This window comes from Vombatus ursinus, unplaced genomic scaffold (genome assembly GCF_900497805.2).
Source record: "Vombatus ursinus unplaced genomic scaffold, bare-nosed wombat genome assembly UNPS02000749.1, whole genome shotgun sequence".
Taxonomy (NCBI): domain Eukaryota; kingdom Metazoa; phylum Chordata; class Mammalia; order Diprotodontia; family Vombatidae; genus Vombatus; species Vombatus ursinus.
The window spans coordinates 21,724,282-21,740,680 of NW_020940527.1; the positions used below are offsets into that span (position 1 = coordinate 21,724,282).

The 16,399-nt window shown below is 39.2% G+C and overlaps 1 protein-coding gene across 2 annotated transcripts in view; it reads right to left on the bottom strand.

The window, feature by feature from the left end:
• VSTM4 (V-set and transmembrane domain containing 4) overlaps nt 1-16,399 on the bottom strand; it is a 135,429-nt gene that overhangs the window by 106,555 nt on the left and 12,475 nt on the right. For both annotated transcript variants that reach the window (XM_027861089.1, XM_027861082.1), the window contains exon 2: nt 11,197-11,595. In XM_027861089.1, the coding sequence (XP_027716890.1) occupies nt 11,197-11,595 (399 nt within the window). The remainder of the gene's footprint in view (nt 1-11,196; nt 11,596-16,399) is intronic.

Here is a 16,399-nt window from a genome sequence, read left to right on the forward strand (position 1 = left end):
CTCTCTCTCTCTCTCTCTCTCTCTCTCTCTCTCTCTCTCTCTCTCTCTCTCTCTCTGTCAATTGAACTAATATTTCATTCTTATTAACCAATTAAGTTTTTATTTTGGCTTGAAAACATGTAAGTGTTGTGCTTCATTGTCCCCTTTTGGAGATAATAATTTTAGCTAAAACATGAAACAACAAAATATTTAAAATCTAACATCCAAAGGGTCACATGGAAATGACCTCCACCTTGGGTCTGCTCTATGTTTACCACCCAAACATCATCAGAACTTTACTATGGACCTATGAAAAGTTAACACCCTGGGGACAGTCACTTAAAGTACCACTGGAAGAAATTAACTCAATAATTCCATTGTCTCTGGAGATACAGAACAGATAATTAACAATGAGATTTACTAAGCATTTACTGACTGCTTAATTAAGCATACATCATGATGTTTAAAGTGTCAACAGATCCTGACAAAAATTAAAATAAACTGATGACCAGAATGTAACTCAAGCTCTGCTTAAAATAATTCTTCCTTGTACACTTCCTAACTCCTACCAATACAACCACTACCATACCACAGCCACTAGAACCTACATGTTCTAGTGTCTAAGACAGGCAGGAAGGAAATAAGCATTAATTAAGTGCCTACTAAATGCCAAGCACTGTGCTAAGTGGTTTACAAATATTATCTCCATGTAGGTGTTATTATTAGTCCCATTTTACAGCTGATGAAACTGAGACAGAGGTTAAATGACTTGCCCAAAGTCACACAGATAGTAATTACCTGAGGCCAGATTTGAACTCAGGTTTTCTTGACTTGCTGACCTGATGCTCTATCCATTTTACTACCCTGTTGCCCCTGCAGGAATGTGATCTCTGGAGTAACACAAGCAAAGCTGAAATTTGATGTAATCATCTTGAAAACTTGGAGGCAACCTGTCAGAGCGGTATAGAAGAGACTTTGGAGTCAGGAAGACCTGGGCACAAGTCTTGTCTCCCATACATACTGGCCTTTGACCAGGGGCAAGTCACTTCCCTTTGTGTGCTTTGGATAACTCTCTAAGATGGTAAATTATGAAAGAGGGGCTGATCTCACTGGCAGAGGGCATTTCCACGTGAGTAACTCACCATACCAATGGCATCACAGGTCTGGCTGCCCTCATAGGCTTCCTCAACAACTGATAATTCAAGATACAAATGCCAGGTTCACTTCAACTATTGTAGACAACAATGTATTTTGGCGTAAATAAGACTCCATTTCTCTAGCTCCCTTTGCATTTCAAGGTGTGGCCAGTGTTGAGACTAGGCCCAACTATTAAGGCTACATATAGACTTGAGGAACATGCCTTATTGTCTCCTGAAGAGTCCAGCCCTGTGTCCTGGCACCTTCTATGATAGACCTAAACAAGTACTGAGTCATTATCAGATCTAATGCCCCTATTTTACAGATGAGTAAATTAAAATAAGGGAAGTGATGCCTGAGGCCATATAGTAAGATAATAACCAAATCTAGACTAAAATCCAGGATTTCAGAAGCAGCTACTTATTGTGCTATACTTTCTAGGGTTTGGCTCAGGCTAGGAGAGATGATGCATTGTGATGCACACTGGGACTTGAAGTCAGAGGATCTAGATTTAAGGACCTGATATGAGGGACTGTGAACTAGTTAACCAATTTCTATGAGCCTCCATTTCCTCATTTATAAAATGGGTATAATATCTATACTATCTACCCAATAAAATTGTCATGAGGAAATAATTCAATAGGTCTGAGATCTCATCAAAGGCCTCCCAGTGGGGCAGACTGATGCCCATCTCAACTTTATCATCCTGTAATTTCTTATGCTATTATATTTGGAAATGCAAATACAAGTACAGGCTCTTTCCCCTGCCTAATCTGTAAGTTTCTACAAGGCCAGGTCTAGTTTCACTTTTTTTCCTTTATGACTGACACATAGTAGACATTTAATAAATGCTTATTGATTGATGAATGTTCATATCTGCTCCCATAAAAACCTTGCACAGAGACTCTACTCAAAACATACAAGGCTCTTCATTGTGTCACAACATTTCCTGAATACCAGACTACCATCTTGATGTCTTCTATTGACTATACAGCCTAAAATAGTCACCATCTAAAAGGTGGACTGGTCTCAAGTCAAAGAACACTATCACAACATTTCTGGGGCCTTTCATTTCTTTTAATCATTTTTTCCTGGTTCTCTCAATCCTTTTTTTTTGCCAGAGTATTTTACGTCTTTCAGAAACCAAGAGACAACATGGAGCTACCTCTGAGTCCAGAAAACTTGGGTTCTAGTGCTGCTGCTAACATATACTGATTGGGTGACCCTAGGCAAATCATTTAACTTCTAAGTACTCCCAGGTAACTGAGACCATAAGTTGCAGAACTCTCTTCAGGAGAGAGTTTCCTCATCTGAAAGCACCTAAATTATTGAAAATCACACACCCAGAACAAATAGATATTGAGAAACAAGTCACATCCTTCTCTAGGAGAGCAAGCTTCTATTTCCAGCTCTGTAATTTACTCTCAGAAAGTAACCATCAGTAAATCACTACCCTATGGTTCAGTTTCCTTATTTCAAAAATGCTCCTGCCACCTGCTTCCAACCCACCTATTAGGAAGGTGTAAGAATTCCTCTGTTAGAATGAAATGAATAAAATACCTTCATGTATAGGAGGGGGAAAAAACCCCAGGACCACCTAAATAGAATAAAAGGTCTCTTCAAGGCAGAAGACTATTGGCTTTGCTATAAGCATCTATGAATCTGTAACTTCATACCAGCTATCCACCATATTGGAGATGCATGAGCTTTTCCATGAAGTTAAATGGCCTGGCTGAAAGCAACAATATCACTCAGAGGAAAACAAGGTACGTTCCCCAAGGACTGTATTTAACTCATTTCATTTTGCTGGAATGTTAGCGCCAGTATCATTCAACATAATTTTGTTGTTTGGCTCAGTGCTATTTCTTCAACTGTGCTAAGCCCGTCTCCTAAGATGCCTTTCATTCCCCTCTCATTTTTGCTGCTTTTCTCCAGCTCAAACATAACTTATTGGAACTGAGGTACCTAGAACTGAATACATTAGAGCAGTTATGGTCTCATCAGGGCTGTAGAGGAGGAATGATCTCTTTCTTATTCAGGGACATGAGGCCAATTTATACTCAGACCAAAATGGAATAGATTTTCATGGGGGAAGTAAGGGAGTTGGCTGCCATATCACAATAATTTACCGTCCATGATCACTCTTAGGTCTTTTTCACTGTGACAGTTTTTCAAGTTTCTGTTGCCTGCTGAATGTCTACTTGAGACTATTTTTTCCCCAAATGCTTTCCACTGCCATTTTACAAACTGAATTTCATTTTGTTACTTCCTGCCTTATATTTCTTACCTCTCTGGATCCACTCTTATTATGTATTTCAGTCCTTACTTGTGTTAACATCTCCCCATATGGCATTCTCTGAGAAAATGTTCAGATCGTGTTTACTCCCTTTTCAACATCGCTGATAAAATCCTCTAGTGAAATCAGACCTAACAATGACCACCGTAATTTCTCCTAGAGACGTTCCTCTCAATGTTTGTCATTCGTGATTATATCTATCTACTCAGTGATTTTCTTATCCAAAGACACAGAATAATTATCAAAGTCGTAACTAGGGCAGAGTGATTAGGACTTTAACCTAGACCATGGAAATCATTTAATATGTTCATTCCTTCGATAGGAGAGACTTCACCATTACAGGAGTTCTTAGCCTTGTTTGTGTCATGGACCCTTTTGACAATCTGATGAAACCCATAGACCCCTTATTAGAATAATATTTTAAGACAAATAAAATAAATCAGGATTTAAAAAAAACAATTATACTGATATAATATCAAAATTTTTAATTTTTTTTAAAAGTTTATAGACTCCAGTTTAAGAACCATTGCATTATAGTAACTTGTTTCCTCTCCCAAGTAACCCAATTCATCTTAATTACTTTTTGTATTACAGTCCATTTAGAGATAGGAAGCGTACATGTGTGATACATTTAAGGAACAATATAACATAGTATATCATTTGGGTTAATGGTGTCATGTAGTAGAAAATCCAGACTTTGGGGTGTAAGAGTCTGGGTTCAAAGCCCACTTCTGTTACCTATGGGAACTTTGGAAAGTCACTTAATCTCTCATCCTCAGTTTCCCCATCTATTATATGAGAACATAGCAAGATGAGCTCACTAAGGTCCCTCCCAAAACTTGAAAGGATGGTTGGGTATGAACTGGCAGAGGAGAGGTGGAAGTATTTTCCACGTAGGGACAACAGTTTGAGGACTGACTATTTCAAAGTCCCACCTAGAAAGGATATATCTAGTCAAAAGTGCAAGTGCTAAAAGAGAATCCTGCAGTGCACAAAGCATTGGATTTAGAGACAGAGAACATAGGTTCAAATCCTGGCTTTGCCTTTTAGTATCCTTGTGACCTTTGGCAAGTCAGTTAACATCTGTGGGCCTCAGTCTCCTAATCTGTAAAATGAGGGGGTCAGGGCCACATGACTTCTAAATTGCTTTCTAGCACTAAAGCTATGATGATGGAAGGGATTGTTTTATGGTGATGTATATATGTACATATACATACGTGTGTGTATATTAATATATATTTAATTGCTATGGACTCATTTGCTCCACGGGGAACTGATGAATGAATAAACTTGAACAGACATCATCCCTGACATCTTGGAGCTTATGTTTTATTTTTGGGTTTTTTTTTTAAATAACACAGAAGACATAGAAATGGCAGAATAAATAAACAAAATACTCATTTGGTGAGTAATTCCATTGCATGTCAGAGAAAATGGATTCATGGAGTAGAAATCAGGATTGAGTTCATATCAGGATATGGAAGATAGGAAAGAGCATGGAGATTAGAGAAGTGAGTATCCAGAGGAATTCTATATCAGACAGGATGGGCTCAGAAGAGTTAAGAGTTTTCCAATCCATTTCTTTCTAATCACACTACTGCTGCTCAGATTCTTCTCCATCAGCTCTTGCCTAGACTAATAGCCTTCTCACTGATCTCCCAATGTCATTCTTCTCTCTCTCCAATCTACCCTTCATATAGGTGCCAAAATAAAGAACAAAAGTCACTCCCCCACTCAAAAGCCCCCAGTGGCTCCCCATTCCATCTAGAATAACATATATATCCCATAGATAGACATTTAAGACCCTTTACAATATGGCTCTGGTCTATCTTTCTAGCATAACTTTGTACAATTCCTCTCCACGCATGCTACCATTACACTGCATAATTGACTGTTCCTGGATCCCATCCTGTCATCATCTGCCTATACTATGTATTTGCACAGGCACCTAGGTGGTACAGCAGATAGAGCCTTGGATCTGGTATCAGGAAGACCTGAGTTCAAATCCTGCCTCAGATATTTATTAGCTTTGTGACCTTGGGTAAGTACTCAACCTGTGTCTGCCTTAGTCTCTTCATCTGTAAAATGAGTATAATAATAGCCCAAACCTCACAGGGTTTTTGTGAGGATGAAATGTTAACTATTATTATCATTGTAAACCTTGAAGTGCTACATAAATGCTAACTTGTTCCTGTTGCTGTTGTGTTATTGTTGTTATATCTGACAAACACTGAGGCAGCAGAATGCTTAGAGCATTGGACCTGGAATCAGGGAGATCTGATTTTGAACCTTGATTCAGACATTTACTAGCTGTAGGACCATGGGAAAGTGACTTAATCGCTCTCAACCTCAGTTTCCTCATCTGTAAAATGGAGACAATAGCACCTTAAAGGGTGTGTAGATCAAAATCAAATGAGACAACATATAAAGCATTTTGCAAAGCGTCGAACAATAGAAATATTATTTTTATCATTAGTATCTCTACTTAATGAAGTTTTTTTTCCCTTCAAGCCTTAGCTCAGGTGTTTTCCCAGATGCAACCTTTCCTAACCACCACCTCCCTTCAATTGTTGGTGCTCCCTTCCTTCCTTAAATCTTCCTAGATCACTTTCTAGATCTCACATTTGCCCCTGTATGACTTACCTTAAATCAAACATCACACATATTCTACCCTTCAACCGAATGATGGCTTACTTTTTTTTTTAACATCCCCAACATCCAGCTCAGTGCGAGACACTAAGAAGGAGCTATTGAAGAAAATGAATTAATCTGGAATTTTTGAAGGAGATGGATTTTGCAAAGCTAAATGAATAATGGAAAGGAAAGGCTCTCACCAACAAATTTCAAGTAGGACATTCTAGGAATTTTGGAGGGAAAAAGAGAATAACCAGATGATACGTACTTTGAGCAAATGTGCCTAACACAAGGAGTCAATGATGAGAAAATCGGGGTGCCTAATTTCCATGCCTGAAGTGCTCACCTTCCTCACCTCCACTTATCAGAATCCCTAGCTCTGCTTTGATTTCAGCTAGTGTACCATCTCCTACCTAAGAGAAGTTTTTCTGATCTCTTTACTTACAAGTATATTCTCTCTTCTTAAAAGATCAGGTATCTACTTATTTGTTGGTAAGTTCTGGAGACACTCCAGTAGAATTTCAGCTTTTTTAGGGCAGAGATTGTTGTTTGTTTGTTTGTTTGTTTGTTTGTTTTAAGTTCTGTTTCTGTATCCTCCGGGCCTAGTACAGTGCCTTACACACAGTTAACACTAAATGTCCATTGCATTAAATGAGAAAAAAAGATAAAGCTAGTTCAGACAAATGGCTGAAATTTAGGAGACTTATCTGAATACAAAGAGGGAAGTATGAGAAATTCCTGGGTAAGGAAACTTCTTCCACCAACGCAGGTCACGACTTTCCTGCAACTTACAGTCTTAAAGACTCCTAGAACAGTGGTTCCCATTGAAGGGTAACTTGAACCCACTGGGGATTCATGACAATGGTCCAAGGGGTTCCTGCTAAAAAGTCTTTAAAGGTGACTTAAGCAGTAAATAATTATAAAGAATATCATGAGTAGTAAATTACCCTGGGGGTTCAAACACATTTTCAGTTGTTAATTGAAAAAAGTTCTTAGAACAAAAATGTTGGGAACCATTGGTCTATAGAATGTAGAAAGAAAGTGATTTGTCTGAGATCCCAAAGCCAGTATATATCAGAAGTAGAATTTGAATTGGAATCTTTCTGGCTCCAAGACCTACTCTTACTGGACCATGCTGTTTCTTTTCTCTGAAGAATAAACCTAAAATTTCATTTCATCAGATAGAAAGAGTGGGGGGGGAGAAGAAAATAGTGAAGAAATGGTGAAATAGTACTTGGAAAAATAATTAGGTTTGTTCTCTCATTCATTCATTTCTTTATTTGTTTTGGACCAGACTCATGATTTCACTGATACAAGAGACTCCTGACAAGCAAAGTCCCTCTACCAATGGACATCAGTGCCTGACTTGCAGCCTAAAATGTTGCCTGGAGTATTAAGAGGTTAAATGATTTGCCTGGGGTCACATAGCCAGCATACGTTAGAGTTGGGACTAGATCCCAGGTCTTCTTGATTCAAAGCCAAGCCCCCTAGTTACTGTGCCACATCACCTTTCACATTGGGAAATAGACACCATTTTAATGTAGCCACAAATATATTCTCATAACTCTTGAACAGGGATCTGTTTGCAAATCACTCAAATAACAAAGTTATCTCCTCTGTAGTTCATGTCATAGATAGATATCCCATGGCTCACTAAACTGGCTTCTGGCTTTTTACTTTGAGTGACCATTCTCTTACTCCCTTTATAAGAGTCTTATATGAACTGACCTCTAATAACTGGGGGAGGGGGAGAACTGCTTATCTTCAACTCCTCATTTTTAAAATCACCCACTCTGACTTAGCTCATTTGATGATTAAAGGGCTCATAAAATACAAACCTGTACAGTAAACCCAGCTTTTGGCATGGAAAGAAGGTCATAACCCAAGCAAGAAGTTGGCAGGGGAAAGGGTAAAACCAGCCGAGGGCTGGAAAGAATCACAGAGTCCAACCCCCTCATTTGAAATGTCATGTGGAAGAAGGAACAGGCTTATTCTACTTGATCCACAGGGCAGAACCAGGAACAATGAGTGGAAGTCTCAAGGAGGCAAATCTTGGCTTGAGGTCAGGAGAAACTTCATCTCAATTAGAACTGTCCAAGAATGGAATGGGCTGCCTCAAGAAGCGGTAGACTCCCCTTTACTGAAGGTCTTCTAATAGAGGTTAGTTGACCACTTTTCATGAGTGTTGGGAGTGGGAAATATTTTTAGGTAGTTGGTAAGAGCTGGACTGGGGTGGTTATTGATGTCCCTTCCAACTTGGAAATTCTATGATTCTGTGATTATACAAATCTCAAAGAAACAAAAGCCCAGAATAAAGAAACTGCTTACCCAAGGTCACACAATGAGGTAATGATGTAGGGCTACTATGTTACTCATGTCTCTTGACTCTCAGGTTAGTACCCTGCAAAATCCACCTTTCTCATGGTTGGTAGTCTAGTCCCAGAAGCGCCTGATGAAAACCATCACTCACGAGCCATCGACAGAGCTATGAAGACTACCATCGTCACCCCCTTCCAATCTATGTAAATTCCTATTTAATATCATTTCAGGACATTTAGGACATTCTTCAAATCCCAGGACAATCAATTCACAAACTTTTAATAAAAACTTAACTGACTGGATTTGCCTGGATATGCCTGGATAGCCAAGTACTGAGCTAAGTACTCAGAATGGAAAAAAGGTAAAAAGACACAAATACTTCCTCAAGGAGCTTACATAGCAATGGAGCATGGGGAGACAAAATATAAATAGATTAGTACAAGCTACATATAAAGGAGAAGAAAAGACTTAAGATGTTGGGGGAAAAGAGATTTCTGCAGAAAGGGGGCATTTGAGTTGAGTTTAGAAAAAAGCCGGGGATGTCAAGAGACAGAAGTGAGAAGAGGACAAAAGAAGTAAAAAGAAATATAGAAAAAATGGAGAGAAGGGTATAGCAATAGGGTGGAGGAGAAATTGGGGGAGAGAATGAAAGTGTAAGAAAGAAACCCCATTGCCATTAGAATTCCACAGACTACCTAAGGCTATATTCACAATGGAGCATTTATCCAAATAGCTAACTGGGATGAATCTAAACTTAAATCATGTAAAGTAAGTTCTCATTGTACAATGGATTGGATGATTGCTTTGAGTGAGTGCAGAAGGCTCTAATTTGTTCAGAGAAGTCATTGCCAAGCTATTCAACATATGGCTCTAGTATATACTTTAATATAAATAAAGTAGATAAACAGGCAGCTATTTTACAAATTACTTTGGGAAATATGCCCCCTTCCATAACAATCAACTATATGATTTACAATCCTTGATGGTGGAAAGATATGTGCTTGTATTGAAACTCAGTTGTTTAATGAATTTATGTTTACATAGGGAGAAAAATTCACAGCTGTACATTGGATACGAGCCCTTGCTCAAGGACAATACAGCCAGCAAAGTCAAAAGGAAAATTAAGTTTGACCGCATTAACACAAAAGTCTTCATTGACAAAGACTCTCTGTTTGAAAAAAAAATGATTTCTCATCATAAGAATTATATATTTATTCAATTTTATATCAAAATAAAATTTCTTCACTGTTTTCTCTGTTTTTACACGCATAGAATCAAAGAAGGTAGATTGTCAATTTCTCCTTGGGCATCTCCTGACCTAGGTAACCTACAGCATGATTAATTTCCCAATAACTCAAGATGCAATTTTAATCAATAAAGAAAAATATTTCCTCATATTCATATTCTTATATTATGAAAAAAGTATTCCTCATTAACAAGGAATTTTCCTCTAAGATGTCTAAGATACTTTATACATATATTATTGTTTCCATGTTACATATAACATGGTTGAGGCAAAGAAACTGTGTTTCTCTTCCCAATTTCCATATTAGCAAAATTCAGGGACTGAACTTAGATGGTCTCTAAGGTATCTTCCTATGAGTCATTCCTCTTTAGCTCTTGACTAAAGGATAGAACTGTTTCCCAGATGTTCCCAGTGGGCAAAGCTACCAGCTGAGATACCCACATTTCATAGAAATGACATTAGTCAAAATGCAAATCTGAAGATAATTACTAAAACTCCATTTCTGGAGCCCTGGTTGAACTACTAGGTCTGTGGTCTTTTCCTAATGAGATGCCATCTCAATCAAACACAAGCCAAACTCCACAATTATTGATTTCAATTTACAAACTAACTCAACCATTAAGATAAAGCAGTATTCACCCACACCCCTTCTCCTCCAAAAGAACAAACAAGCAAATGAACAAAAAAAAATGTAGATGAGCTCTGTGGCAGAATTCAAACTGACCAAATAATTGTTCAACTCTGAATATAGATTGTGAGGTCCTTGAGAACAAAGACTATCTTTTGCCTTTCTTTGTATCCCTAGTGCTTAGCATAGTGTCTGGCACATAATAGATGCTTAATAAATGCTTATCGACTGATTGAATGAATTTTATTCTTTTTGGAGGATCATGGCACAATGTACAGAAGGCCTGCTTTGGCATTGGAAAGACTCGAGATCAAGTCCAGTCTCTTACATATTCTAACCACGTGACCTTGGGCAAGTCACTCAACCTCTCAATGCCCCAGAAAGTTAACTACCTAAGACTACAAGGTATGGTGAGTTGTTCAGTGGAGGTATTTTCCACACTGATCAAATCATACGTCCTACCGACAACAACAAAGATCCAGGATCTCTGTGAACTTTACTCAGTTGCCCTCAGTATCCTTTTAACTCAATAATTGCTTCATGGACCTAAAATCAAGGATTCGATAAATCAGCAAACGTTTATTAAGCACATACTATGTGCCCAGGAATTATATTACATGCTAGGGGTTCAAAGACAAAATAAAATAATCCCTGCCCTCAAGGAGTTTGTGTTCTATTGGGGCAGGCAACAAGTATTCATGTAGGCATATGCAGAACATACAGTGGTACATTTTTATGCTCGGTTCCTCCCCCACACAGGTCTCCCTTGTTAGACACAGCCAAGGAAGAGCATTGTTCTAAGAACCACAGAAACAAACTGCAAAACGATATAGTTCCTGCCTTTAAGAAGCTTATGTTCTATTGGACAGATACAGCACAGACACAGTTGATCCTTTGCCATGATGTGATCTTGCCCCCACCATGCGTTTGTCTCCATGGGGCCAGAGTCTTCCTTACCTCTGATTTCTGTAGCTGCCGTACCATTGGACCACATCGTCCACTTACTCCTGTGTTTGCCAACCTCGTGGACTTTGCATATGTACCTCCCTTGATCTGCTGGTTGAAGGTTTAAAACAGAGAGGCTGTACACTCTCCCATACCTTTCTTCCAGGAGGCGAAGTCTCTGACGGTTAAAACTGCGGCTATAATTTCCATAGTACTGAACCATCCTCAGTCTTGTCATTTTGATCATTAGCTTCTCCTGTGATGGAGATAGTGCAAAGAGCCAACGAATGGCCAGGAAATTGTCCTTCCTTCTTTTCTGGGAAACATGACAAAAAAGGGTTGCATTTTCTCCCTCTAAATATTGGACAATTGGTCCTGGTGAGACTGTTACATTGAGGGCTTCACAAACATCTGCAAAGAAATAGAGAGAGTAAACAATAGAATTCAGTCCTGTCATTGTCTGGAGTCAGCATATTTTTATACAAGGCTCTTGGTATACAGTGTCACTTGGTTTACAGTTACAAGGATTCATCATCCAGATTAACCACAATATACAGAGACCTCGATTCACTTCAATAAGCATTTATAAGCACCTACCAGAAGGAAAGCATTGTTCCAGGCACCAGAGACACAAACATAAAAAAGGAAACAGTTACTGTTCATGAAGAGATTACATTTTACAAGGAGAGGTGTATAGATAGACTTATACTATGTATGTGTATAGATAGAAGAAGGGAGAGGGAGAGGTGGAAGAGAGAGACAGAGAGAAAGAGAGAAAGAGAGAAAGGAAGGAAGAAAGGAAAGATGGAAGGAAGGAAGGAAGAAAGAAAGAAAAAGAAAGAAAGAAAAAGAAAGAAAGAAAAAGAAAAAAAGAAAGGAGAGAGAAAGAAAAAAGAAAAGAAGAAAAAGAAAGAAGGAAAGAAAGGAAGGAAGATGTATAGATAGAATAAAAAATATATATCCAATATCAATTGCCACCTAATGTTGAAAAGTAAATTACTCTCAGGATTTTGAGTCTCCTTAGGCCTCAGTTTCCTTCTCTGTAAAATGAGGGAGTTGACTGGATGACCATTAAAGTCCCCTTTCACCTCCCACATTAAAGCATACTTGGAAATGATTTTAAGGATGATATGTCGAGCTTCCAAAACACCATCTGGCTTAATAAGGACAGAAGATAATGTAACTGCCTTCTTATTCTTTCCTACCCTAGTCATTGCAACCTCCACCAAGGCCCCTGAGCAATGCTCAACATGTGTTAAACAAGAAATGGATCAAGTGAAACCAGATGCATCATGCAAAGGAAATAACAACCACCATGAAAAATTCTAAATGGGCTTTCTGATTTTTTTCTTCTAATTCATAGAATCGTAGTCTTAGAGCTGATAGGAACCTGAGAAGTCATCAGGTCCAATCACTTCATTTTACAGGTGAGGAACTAAGACCCAGAGATGTTAAGTCACTTGCCCAGGGTCACACAGCTGCCAGTAAGTACCTTAGGGAAGATTTGAACCCAGATCTTCCCAACTCCCAAACTAGTGCTTTACTCACTATATAACACTGCTTTGCAATTAGCAATTAGCGTTCCATTCTCCCTGCTTCTTCTAAGCAGTGCAAAACTAATAATGCCCATCAAACTAGAGTTTTCTGCATTTTGACCAGATGAAGGATTTGAGAACTCTCTGGTGTGTCCCTGCCACTTCATAAAGTTATACTTTAAAGATGGAAGAATCTTTAGGGATCATCTAATCCAGGGGCTCTTAATCTTATTTGTGTCATGGACCCAGCAGTGTGCCAGAGCCAGCTCCTACTAGTTTGGGGAGAGCCCATTGTTAAATTTTCAGGGTGGACGAATAGAAATCTGCAAATGCTACAAATGAGGCCTGATTTATCATTTTGTGGATTGTCTAGACTTAAGGAAGTGATAGAGAAAATGTTAGTAACATAGATTAAACTTTAAGATGTGTCCTGCGTACTTTTTTGGGGGGAGAGCCAGGTGTTAAACATTTACCAGCAAACCCCTACATGGATTCATTTGGTTGTCTGGACCATGCCTTCTCAGACTAAAGTTTTTAAATAATTGAAGGGAAAGCTAGGTTTCAGTTACAGGTTAGTGGAAATACAATATTTCCCCCATTCAAATCCTCAGAGGCAATCAGAATGAGGAAATTGAGACCTTAAGATTTGAATCTAGGTGCTTTGACTTGTCTTGCCTCCATGTCTTCTCTCTTTTTTCACATACCTCTAATTTTGTGGATCTCATCAATTCTTACAGATGAAATAAAAGGAAGAGAGAAGAGAAAAAAAATGTTAAGCATTGCTAAAATTCAGGGAATGACAATATAAGTGTAATCTGACATTTGCTAAGAACTACATATCAACAAAGTCAAACTGTCATCATTTCATAGGCAGAGATGCACCTGAGAGTGGGAAGAAATTCTCAGAGCATTTTTTGGATGTTTGCATCTCATATGACTTTCCATAATCTCAGAGGGGCAGAAGAGGAAGAGTCAACTGGGAAATGAAGGCAATTTCCCTTCCAGGATCCATTCATGATTTAGAATTCTGATGCTGGCCCTTCGGGGGCATCAGTTTCTCAATCTCTAAATAGTGGAGAGATCAGACTAATTAACCTATAAGGTCCATTCTAGCTTTAAAGTTCCAATACATCATAAGCAGGTCACAAGGAGGAACACAGGGCCAAGGTAGACAGGAAAAGGAAAGATTTGAACCAAGGTAAATACTTGGTTGAGATCATGGGTTGCCAGCCAGCATGAACCTTTTGAGGTTTTGAGGGCATCTTGTCTAACCCCCTCCCTCCTTTCAGAAATGAGAAAACTGAGGCCCAGGGACTTTATCCTGGTGGATGTCTTAAACTCAACATATCTACAACTGAACTCATTATCTTTTCCCCTGATCCCTCCCCAATTTTGACCTTGTCTATTGAGGGCTTGAGGATACCACCATCCTGCCAGTCACTGAGGGTTGAAACCTAGGTGTCATCCTTGACTTCTGACTCTCACACCTCCCCCATATCCAATCTGTTAAGTCCTGTCAATTTTACCTTTCTAACATCTCTTGCATATGCCCCCCTCCTTTGACAATGCTACTACCTTGACACATGCCCTCATCACCTCACTCCCACACTATTGTAATAACCCACTTTTTGGTGTCCCTGTCTCAAGTCTTTCCCCACACCAGTTCATCCACTACTCAGCTGTAAAATTAGTCTTCATAAAACACAAGTCTGTCCGTGCCACTCCCTATTCAATAGACATCAGTAGCTCCTATGTTACTGCAAGGATCAAACATGAAATTCTCTGGCATTCAAAGCCTTTTGTAACCTGGCCCCCTCCTACTTTTCCAGGCTCCTGACAACTTATTCACCCCCATACACTCTGTGATTCAATCACACTGGCCTCCTCCATACTCCTTGTCACGCCATCTCCTGCCTCTGAGCATGTTCCCTTGTCCCCCGTGCCTAGAATTCTCTCCGTCTTCATCCGTGCAAGGTTTCTTCAAGGAGTCTTTACTGATCTCCTTCACCACTAGCGCCTTCCTTCTGTTGATTATATACATCATACTTAGTTGTTTTCATGTTGTCTCCCCCATTAGACTGTAAGCTCCCTGAGAGCAGGAACTGTTTTGTTTGTTTAGTTTGCTTTTTGTTTGTTTGGTTTTGTTTGTTTGGGGTTTTTTTGCCTTTCTTTGCATCTTCAGCACTTAGAATAATGACTGATACATAAGAGATGCTTGTGAGCAGCCACAAGGCTCATTAGATAGAGCACTGGGCCTAGAGTCAGGAGGACCTGAGTTCAAATCCAGCCTCAGAGACTCACTAGCTGTGTGACTCTGGGCAAATCACTTAACACTGTTTGCTTCAGTTCCTCATCTATAAAATGAGGTAGAGAAAGAAACGGCCAACCAGTCTTTGCCAAGAATCTTTGCCAAGAACACTGTATATGAGGTCACAGAGAGTTGGACATGACTAAAATAACTCAACAACAACAATAAATAGATGTCTAACAAATGCTTATTGACTAACTTTCCCAAAGGCACACATGGGCAGAACAAGGATTGGAACTCGGGTCTTTTAACTCCAAAGCCAGCCCTCATTTCTTTGTACCAATCTGCCTTTAGCAAAGAGGCTGCATGACTGAGATAAAATAGGAACTGGAGAGAAGGGGGGGAAAAGAAGATATGATGAGGAGAGATTTTTGTGTGTACGTTTTGGGGGGAAGGAGTGGAGAGGAGGGAGGATTCTTGAAGTCCTTCTCCTGCTCATTGTAATTTCAGACCTTTATGTTCAATTACCAGAGGACTCCATAGCCATTGAGGGTGGTCCTCTCTAAAGCAGCTGCTATAATTAAATAAAATCAGTAACATCTGGAAAGTTACAATTTATAGGCAAGTTGTCTTTATTATATCTGGCCATTGCATATTTTAAAAAACAATACTGCAGAATTCCAAGCAAAAAAAAAAAATACATTAAAAAAACCATCCATTCTAATTTTTGACATTGTTAGCCAGCTTGGAGGGGAGGAGGGAAACAGTCATTGCTGCCAGCTATTTTCCTGACCAAAAGAAAAAAGAGGTGGAATTCAAATGCGGAAGAAAAACTTAATGATCAATTCGATTGCAGGCTCTTCCAGGGCAGTGTCCATGTCTTATGCTCCTCACAGTGCCTAGTCCAGGGCTATATGAGATGAATGAACACCTACAGACTAACTATAGGTCAAGAGCAAAAGTAATGATATGGAATCATGATGCTGTTATCCAGGCAAGATGACTGGATCAGTCCTTTTATTATGATAATGTTCATGCACTAGCTGCCTCTACTCACTTATTCAGTCCTTATCTCTTTATAATAAGACTTTAGCCCACTACCATTCTCCTTAAACAAATATCTCCATTTCACCAGTACCCTCAACCTAGCTTCAATCCTCACCTTTCTTGATCCCTCTGTAGGGCTAGTGATTACCCTTTCCTTCCTGATATTCACTTTTCCTTGGCCTCCATGATATCATATTCTATTGGTTCTCCCCATGACCCTCTCTTCACTTCTCTGTTTCCACTCCTCTCTCCTCTCCCACAGCACAAATGTGCTTGTGTGTGTGCGTGTGTGTATGCATTACCCAAGATTCTGGGCTCAACCCTCTCTTTGAGCACTTTCTTCAATTGAATTTATCCACTCCAAAGATTTCAGCTATCACATCTG